At 24.6% G+C, this 10,371-nt stretch overlaps 2 protein-coding genes across 2 annotated transcripts in view; both read left to right on the forward strand.

The window, feature by feature from the left end:
- LOC111624817 overlaps window positions 1–7,247 on the forward strand; it is an 8,762-nt gene extending 1,515 nt beyond the window's left edge. Inside the window, exons 2-5 of the mRNA XM_023367771.1 lie at window positions 6,233–6,416; window positions 6,487–6,611; window positions 6,717–6,801; window positions 6,888–7,247. Of these exons, the coding sequence (XP_023223539.1) occupies window positions 6,233–6,416; window positions 6,487–6,611; window positions 6,717–6,801; window positions 6,888–6,931 (438 nt within the window). The 3' untranslated portion in view covers window positions 6,932–7,247. The remainder of the gene's footprint in view (window positions 1–6,232; window positions 6,417–6,486; window positions 6,612–6,716; window positions 6,802–6,887) is intronic.
- A 2,603-nt stretch (window positions 7,248–9,850) lies between these two features.
- Window positions 9,851–10,371, forward strand: part of LOC111624829 (cadherin-like and PC-esterase domain-containing protein 1) — a 22,930-nt gene continuing 22,409 nt past the window's right edge. Inside the window, exon 1 of the mRNA XM_023367784.1 lies at window positions 9,851–10,002. The gene's annotated coding sequence lies outside the window, so the exon portion shown is untranslated. The remainder of the gene's footprint in view (window positions 10,003–10,371) is intronic.

The raw sequence follows: 10,371 nt of genomic DNA on the forward strand, positions 1-10,371 counted from the left end.
CTAAAAATATCGTAGAAGAATTTAGAAAAATAATTATATATATTATTTAATAAATAATATGTCAAAATTATTCTAAAATATATAGGACCTATAGCTTATATAGCTAATATAAGGCCTTTTAGATGCTGAGAAAGGCTCATTTTTTGAGGCCCTCGGTGGATTAAAAAACAGAAAAAAGTTAAAAAAAAATCGTATGCTTTTAAATAAAATTTGATGAGAAATTAATTTGTAATATTTGTTTCGAGGCCCCTCATAAATTTAAGGCCTGTATCGAACGACCTTTATCTATCTTAGAGTTCTCAAATCTTGTTAAAGGATTTTTAGAATAAAATATAAGAAAAAAGTCAGAAAATATAATAAATATTATTTAGAAATATAGTCTTAAAAATTATTTTTTAAACAAAAATCCATTTATCCAAGATCCAACAAAAATCCAAGATAAATGATGAAGTTTACAAGAATATAAATACACTAAAAATCTGTAAAGTTTATACTTAGAGTAAAATTAATATAAATTTATTATAAATTCGGGTTGCATATAACCATATAAAACGGAACTATAAGTTAGCATTAATTTTAATTATACATTAATTCAATTAAACTGACTAAAACCATTGCAATAATATAGAAATGTATTTATAAGTTATAGGAACTAAATGATATTAGAAACCGTTATAAATCTATGTATATTGTTTGATAAATTTATAATTTAAGTATTAATATAACAAGGATAACTAATATTGCTCGTTTATGTTCGATTATTATTCATATATTGAACATTTCCATGAATTAATAATAAGTAAAGGTTACCGTTTGGGAATTCAATATGCCTTTAAATTCTCAAAGCAATATAATCAACTTAATGAGTAATTAACACATTTTAAATAATTGGAATTGTCTCCTTTCCTCACTTTTTATCACTAACTGCAATTATTTTAGTTATTTTAGTGATTAGTGAGCTTTACTTTCACCTTAAATAATTATTAAATTTAATATTAGTGGAGGTAAATTGAGAGTATTTGGGATCAAAATAGATAATATATACAGTACATCATTTTATAAGAGTTAATTATTTGTATAAGGTAGCTTAAGTTTAAGGATGAAGATGAAGATAAATGTATTGATATCATTTTCGTCTTCCCCGTTTTGTGTTGGGCCAGATTGGTTTAATCCTTTCATCCTTTCCTATTTTCCTATTATTCTCTTTCATGTAACATCTTTATGTTTCTTTCCCATTCTTTCCAAGTTTTTTTAAGTCGATCTCTTCATCTCTTCCTGCTTTTTCCTCTCGATCCTTTGCCTACAATTTTCTTAATTTCAGATATTTTATAAGAAAAGTTATTTATCTATTTATTCATTTGTTAAATATAATTACGATTTACATTATTAATTAAAATATTATACATTTTAATTGATTATTTTTAGTATATTGCCCTTTTATTCTATACTTAAGTAGCATTATTAATCTCTAAATTTAAAGAAACTTTTAAGAATATTCTCTATTAGATTTATTATATTTTATTTTTATAATTAATTTTAATCTTTTGATTATTAAACTGAACAATATTAATTAAATTATGGCTTTATCTTAAGAAAATATCGACGAAACGTTCTATTAAAGATGCTGCATACTCTGAACATTATAAACATAGAATAATGCATGTTAATAAATTGAACAGGATAAACAATTTACGTTATTTCTTCCATATTTATAAGGCTCTAACTAATATTTGAATTCCAAACAATCTCTCCATTCATCACAAATATTGAATACTTGATTATATATGAACTAACTTTCATGGTAACTTCTCTATACATAAATTATGCAAAGATGCTTAACCGAAACTTTTGGAATTATACATAAGAACTATAATTTAAGAAATCTCGAGCTTAATTTTAAAAAATTTATAAAAGAGGCCTTAAAAATCAAAGTCTACAGATGAGGCCTTAAAAAGTTGTTATACTTTTTAAGGCCTCATCTGTAGACTTTGATATAAATTTATATATAAATGCTAATGACAGAGAGAATTTCACTTGAGAAAAATGCCTCTTATAATTTTATAATTGCTTATTTTAATAATTAATCTATTCTATTGGGTCTTAGTGATAATTTTAAATCTGTAAATTAAAATTAATTTTCTTTTTATAACTAAAAAAGACTGATATAAGGATAATAGACAACTTCATATCCGATTTTTTTGACTTTTTCTATGGTTTTTATTCTTTACAGAATTAATCTTTTCATTAGAAAAAGCGATCCAATGCTTCTCACTTTACCTTATCAGTCAACAAATCGTGTTCTTTTACACCTGACTACTCATTAGATATCGAAGATAAGATTATTTTACATGTAGTCGACACATCGTTTCATATACTCAACGCTTGCATCGGTTATTTAGAAAATTTATGGAATTTCCCTTAATAATTTATAAAAAGTTATATTTGAAAGAAAAATATAAACATATTATATTTATTATTGTGTTATAAACAGAAAAAGATATACTTTATATGAAAAAATACGTAAAAATTTACATAAATATATTATGTAATAGAATAGTTTTCAATGTCGTGTTATCAAGTTCCAGTCCGCATTAAAAACATATTTAATTTTTATATATAAATTAAAACGGAAGTGTCTTGCAACTTCGCTCTCTTTATTTTTATATTAAACGGAACTTCATTTATTAAAATCGATAAATATATTCATACGATGATTTTCTTCCTGTGAGACTATATAGTGGATGCTTAAACATCTCAAAGAAGGTCGTGAGTTAGGTTCGTACTATTTAAACATGCTTTCCTATGTAGAATTCTACGTATTATTTTGACTAGAATTGAGATTCATACGCAACGATTTAAAAATTATAAGAAAAATGTTTAATTTTTTAAATTTCTTATCTGTTTAAATTCATTTCCAAACCAATAGTTCGCGATCTACGAATAAAATCACGTCTTTCAGTATGCTAAATGAAGCATTTACCAACTAAACAAAGGTTGGAGAATAAAGATTTTAAATGTTATTTCTATACAGAATCACTATATTCATGTTTATAGTGTAATTTTGATTATTTAAGAAGAATTTTTTAAATTACAGTCACGTTTAATCATAATTAATTTGTCGTATAAACGTATATTAAATTATGATGAGTTATGATGACATTTATACGTTCAATGTTAGATATATACATATATATTTGGTTAAATTTATATTAAATCACGTTTATCAATTAATTCAAAAGATGAAATTTAGCGAAACTCTTGTCATTTGCTTATAAAAGCGAGAATCAAGAAGTATCTTCCTATTAATTATCAATACAATTTGCATCTTATTATTATTAAAAATAATAAAGTGAATAATTAAAAAGACAAATTCTNTTTATAGAAAATTTTTCGTCTTTTCCTCTTCTATTAACTAAATGGAAGATAGAATTTTTCTTCTTCCTCTTCTTCCATCATCTAATGGAAGAAGAGGAAGAAGTAAAATTTTTCATCCTCTATCTAAATTCCATCTTCTTCCTAGTTGATGGAAGAAGAAGATAGCAAAAATGTCGTTATTTCTATGTAGTATTTATATATAGATTATATATAGAAGTATGATCTATTTTATAGGTCTATATAAGTTTCTGCTGTTAATAAGTCTTCTCCAGGTTATCCTACCTCTTCCTTGCTCCGATATCTTTCACTATTTCTTCCAATTGTATACTCAAATGTTTTTCTTCACTGTCTCACTTTCCTCTTTTAATGGTTTTCTTCTCACTGATATTTTTATAAAAATCTCACTAGCAAATAAATCTAGGATAAATCTAATATTTTTAGATTTAAATTTATTAATTTAATGAATAATTTTTGAAATTCTCTTAACAATTTGGTGTTTTTGCCATGTTTATTAAAAATCTAAAATAGTCATTATCTAAGAATTTGCATTCGAAATGAGGACATAAATGGCTTCTAAATTTGATTACTGTATAGAATTGACAAAGTACTCGCTATACAATAAATTAAAATCTTCGATTTAATAAGTCTTCTTCTTCAAGAACGAATAAAGAGAAACTAAATCTTTTATGTTGGTTATGTATAGAATCGATTTGAGATTGTTTAATTTTACCTTTCAATAGTAAATCAATATAAAGAGATTCTATAGAATTCAATTTATCTCTAAGGATATTGAATGTTTGTTGTATAATTCTCCGAATCATTAATTTTCTTAGCCATCCGGAAAATTAATCTTTTCAAATTTCTCTTCTTTCAAATTAAAAAAATAAAATAAAATTCTTAATATTGAAACATCTCTTTATATTTAGAGGATGTTGCATTAGTTTTACTTATCTCCAACATCACGTTTCGAATTTGTTTATTATCAAACTAATGACATGTAAAATGATTTTTTAAATTTAATTAGAAAACTGAAATTAAATTTGAGATTTATCATGTGATTTAAGGCATTTCAATGTACGATTTATCTAAATAATATACCTCTTTTTGTTAGATTTCAAATTAATATATTTATCTGAATTCTCAGATATGGAAATTTTTGTATCTTGAGAATTCAGTAAGCTATAATTATTGAATATTCAATTGAATTTTCTTTATCTCATGATATTAATAATAAATTTATTTTAAGAAGTTAAAGATTAGTGGACTGCCAACAATTGATATTGTGTAGAATACAGAGAATGGTTTAGATTGGTTTGAAGATTACTTTAAAATTAATTGTTATTAGCTAATATGCAAATTTTAGTAATAATATAAGAGATAGTGTGCTTCAATTATTGTTAAATTATCATTTTACAAGTATCTCAGCTATACAAACATGATAACTTATGAAAGATCATCTTGTTATTCTGATACAAAACTAGTTAAAATGGAATATTTAGAATAAACTGGATATTTAGATGAGATTTTTTAAAATTTAATTATATTTGTATTTATTTTATTAAAAATAATTTATTTTTTACTCTTAAAGTCTTTACAAACTTACTTTGTATATATTTATATATTCACTAATTAATGATTGATGAATTAGTGGATGATTTAATTAAACTTTGTGTAGTAAATTTGGGAAATATTAACGTTTCTTTGTGTTATTTAATTAAAAATAAGGGTTTTTGGGTAAAGATTGGTTATAAATTAATTGGAAATGTATAGAAATGATGCATTTCTTCCACAACTAGTAGGCCATTCCTGTAAGGATATCATTAGAGGTCCTCTAATAAAACATTTCTTATCCAGTAGATATTTGTTTCAAAATTGGTTTCAGTCAGTAGGTTCTTCTGAAGGATGGCCTTATTTAATACCATAAATTAGCTGGAAGTATTGGATTATAGGTTAATGCATTGTTTCTCCAACTAATAAGTCATTCCTGTAAGGTTTAGAGGCTCTATATAATTAGAATTCCTTTAAGAAATGGCTCTATTCTTGCTTTAAAATGGTGCCAGTCAGCAAGTATTTTTAATAAATCACCCTATTTAATACTATAAATTAATTGAAAGTGTTGGATTATAGGAATAATACATTGCTTCCGCTGTAAGTAGGTCATTCCTCTAAGGCTACGTTCCTCAATCACTAGGGTTCCTTTAAGAAACGGATCTTTATCCTTGCTTTACAAATGGTTCTAGTCAGCGAATGTCTCTGAAAGATTACTCTATTTGATGCTCCAAACATAAAAATCATTCTTACAATCCATTGGTTAAGATGCTCTTGAGAAATACTTAATAATGCTAATTTGAAAAAAAGGTCTTTAAAAAGTTGGTTTAACAAAAAGAATTGCTACTTTAAACGATTGTTGTTTTAAAAAAAGAGGGTTTCAGTGGTTATTTTAAGGAAGAGTTCTTTATCTGATCGATCATTCCTGTAAAAAAAGTGTTTTTAATCCACAAATTTTTTTAGCAAAAATTATGCTTATGAAAGTATTTCTGACCATTTCTAAGAAAAGTTAACTTAAAAGTGTGTGTCGTTTTCTTTAAGAAAAGTCTCTAAATACAGGTTCATTCGGTTGAAAGTATTTCTTAATCGTTGGAGCTTTCCATTAAGAAAGAATAAACCAATCAGTGGGTAATTCTCGATGTATTTTTCTGTTATATCACATTTTTCTCGGTAAAGTTTTTTTCCATATTTGACCGCTTTTTTTAGCAAATAATAATAACTAAAATTATAAAAGGCTTTAATATTGTTTCCATCTTAAATATATACAAACATAAACCAAATTTATTCTCATTATATTCAACTATTACAGATAGAGGACCAATGTTTAGGACCAATCAATTCAGGACCAAAAGTCGTCCTTATCCGTGGCCAAAGGGCAGTCATAGCTCGAGATCTTCCAATGTATCTCAGCGTTTTAACAGATTATCACTTCATAGTACATCTTCCTTTTTGGTACAATCCAGTACAAAACAATACATTCTATTTCGGAAACGGTAAGTACCGTACATCGGAAATTTCGTATACGAAAATGCCACAAATTATCTAAAAAAATTCATTAAACAGATCGAGATACAGAAGTAGAAGATCCAAGAAATTGGCATCTCTTCTTATGTCTAACGTTCACAGAACGAGAAACTAAACCGTGTTTAGGAAGAGAAGAATATTCTAAACTCCACACTTATCATAAAGTGAGCATAAATATGTAATTTTTTTATTCATTTTTTTCAATTTATACACGATCATTTTTCCTATCGCAAATTCAATTTTAAATAATATTTCTTTAAACAAAACAGGTGAACAGATTCCCAGGACTTCGAGGTATCTTATGGAAGAGGGATTCTCTATGTTATACTTTTTCCAAAGCTAGACTCATTCCAGGTTAGTTTATAAAGGAAAAAAAGAGGATAATTATGAATGAAATTCCCAGCTTACGAGTGAGTTTATGTCTTCTAAACATTCATTAGTTTTACGTGTGAGAAGTGTCATACTAATCAATAGGCCACAATAATCCGTGTCAAGAGATATTTCACTACTAATTAATATTCTAGTAAAGCCAGAACCTGGAAGTAGTAGCAATTTTCCAGTGATCGATCTGACCGTTAGATATAATGTTCCTGGTTACAATGAAAAGCATTGCCTCCAGCTTAATGGCTGCTATACCTTTCACTCGCTAACTCTCACCATGTGACCAAATGTAAACATCAACTAATAAAGTTTGAGTAAATATTTTTATACATGCATGATCTCAATAGCATAGTCTAATGGAAAGTCATTTTCTAATCGTGATTCATTAAGCAACTCCTCTTCTATTCTAATGAATAATCGACCGAAAAGAATGAATTTTAAAGTTATTTTTCGACGTGAAAAAATAAATATTTATACATTTTTAAATAATACATTTAATATTTTATCGATTTAAATTAATTTTTAAGTACTTTTTTTATNGAAAGATCATCTTGTTATTCTGATACAAAACTAGTTAAAATGGAATATTTAGAATAAACTGGATATTTAGATGAGATTTTTTAAAATTTAATTATATTTTGTCCATGAAAAATTAATCGAAAATCATACAAAATAGATTTTTAAGGTATTTTTTTGGCATAAATAATGTAAAAATGTAAAAAAAAGAAAAATAAATTTAATGAAAAAAAGATTTTATGAAAAATAGTTGAGTTTATTCGAGGAATTCCGCAATAAATTACGTTAAAAATAATGTAAGTTAGTTTCTAATTAATTTCAGATTAAATGATAAAGAGAGATTTATCCAATAGCAATAGGATTCTCATTGTGCATATTCATCAAACATGATATATTCGCTGTAAATGAGAATGGAACATCGATATAACGCAATTACAGATAAATATCAGAAAATATATTCATAAACTTATAAATTTAAATAAACTTGTTTGCTATTTTAATAAAATAATTTAAAATTTTTCTAAAAGAAAAGTAGTTGATGCTAATAGATGCAAAGAGAATGTGGAGATAAGGAGCATTCCAGATCTTTAATAATGGGAAATTATAAAAATTATAAAATAGTTAATATTAGAATTTAAAATTTGTTATATATAAAAGAATATTTAGAAATTTTCTGTTTTTCTATGTGGAAAAATAAAGCTACAGATTATTGAGCACACTATTAATAGGTCATTTCTTAAACATGGTGCATATAGCATAAAAAATTCTTATAGAGAATCAACAAGAAAGCACTACACGTGTTAGAAAGGTATAAAAGTATAATTTATTATGAATCATGTGAATCAATGATACATTATTCTATTTATTAAAATAATATGAAGTGAGATTTTCTAAACTAAATTTGAGAAAAGTAATTGGAATGTCATGTCTAAATTGTTTAATTAACTTAATAGCTAACTAGTTTTAGTTCTCATAAAGTAATATTTAAATAAATTAGGATGTATCCGAGAAACTATATAAAATTCGTAAAAAATGGTTGGAGGAATAAAAATAGTCATGTTTATAAAGTGATAAGAAACTTAATTATCTCTATTTATTCTTTAAAACTGCTTTAAAAGCTTTGGAAAACATTTTTGAAAGCTTTCATGAAGCTAAATGGAATTCATTATTAGACTGAAAGTTAAAGAAATTCGATTTAAATTAACATTATACTTTCTATAATTAATGCTAAATTTAAAGTGGCGAAAGTATAGTAAATTTTTAAAATTTATTTATAAAGTTTAATTTATAAATTAAGAATATTAAAAAGATTTTGTTCGATAATCATCTAGGTATCATGAGTTATTAAAGAGAAAGTTGCATTTTTGAAGTATGCTGTCTAAACTTTTCTCAATTTATGGCAATCAGGAGAATGTAATTTAAAATGATGAGAAGATAAACTTGTTGAAAAATATTATTTTCTTTATTTAAAATAATATAATTAATGTTTAGTTCAACTAGAGAAAGATTTGAGAAATGCAATCTATAGTATTAATGTTCGAAATGTTTACTAAGAAGGAAATGATATATTTTTATTCATAATATAATAGGATATTTACACTATAATTATAATAATTATCAAGTAAATTTCTCTATTTATAAACAAACTTTCAAATTATAATCACAAATGACTAATTAATAGGAATTCAGTACAATTCGAATTAAAAGTTTTCTTCCCCTGTAAATGCGCTTTCTCCTTTTGACGTTAAGTTCGAAGGTGAAGCCAACATTTAGCAAACTTTTATAAATTAATTTTTGAATAATATTTGTAGAGTTTATAAGAATATTATTTAATTAATGTATCAATATAATAATATTTAATTTACGTAATTCAATACATTTAACAAATATTTATCACATTTTATATTGTAAAATACATAAATAATTAGTAATTTCTATTGTTAAAATTGTATCAATTTATTAAATTAATACCAAAAGTAATGAAAGAATTTAATAAATAATTTAATAAAGATTCAAAATTAATTGTTATTATTAATATTATTATTTTTAAATAAACACTTAATTACTATTAAGTATTTAGTTATGTGAACAAGCTTTCCTATTATATAATGTAACATATAATCCATAGACTGTATCTAAATATAAATGTAATTAAATTTTAAAGCTTTTTAAAAAATAATTATTGTAATTTATTGGTATACTTTTATGTAAACAGCTTATTTAATTCGTAGTTAACATAGTGAATAGAATAAATTACGCTAAAACATATCTTCTAATATAATTTATTCTATTGAATATGTTAACTACACGTTAGTGAATAATTAACGAATGCTTTTAAAAATGATTCACTGATTGATTGTTTAGAAGTAAATATGTTAAATATTACATTCTTATATAAACAGCTTATTTATTTAATTTATAGTTTACATATTGAATGAAATACTTTATGCTGGAAGGTATTTTCTAGTGAGTGACATGGCATTTGTGTTTGCTGTATTTTCAGTACTTTCGTTACATCAACAGGAAGTGCCCGGAGCCCTCAAACGAAGTATACTCTCGCAATTCGCAACTCAAGAGAAACGAGTAGTGGTGTATTTTCCGTCCAGACCAATTTCAGACCTCCCTCTTAGCGTGCGATTGGAAGAGTTACTCACTCAGGTATATTGAGAATTTGCATATAATAGCCTTATACTATAGAAATCTTTATTTTATTCCGTGTATTTAGGCTTATAATATCATTAAAAATTACCCCAAAAATTATAAACATAAAAATCTATAAATGGCAGAATTATTCATATAACAGAATGTATAATTAATTCATTTTCTTTTAAATAAATCAAAACGTAATTGTTTTAAAGTAAATTGCAATTAAATGAATATAAATTTTATAAATATCTGTTTAAAATTCATATATTAATTAAATTTTTCACGAATAATAAATGACTTTAATTAAAATACGATAAGAATTCTTTCTAATTCGTATTATATTTTAATAATAATTTTAAGTAGAATACAGAGAATGGTTTA

Source organism: Centruroides sculpturatus, unplaced genomic scaffold (assembly GCF_000671375.1).
Source record: "Centruroides sculpturatus isolate CEXI.00-Female unplaced genomic scaffold, Cexi_2.0 scaffold394, whole genome shotgun sequence".
Taxonomy (NCBI): domain Eukaryota; kingdom Metazoa; phylum Arthropoda; class Arachnida; order Scorpiones; family Buthidae; genus Centruroides; species Centruroides sculpturatus.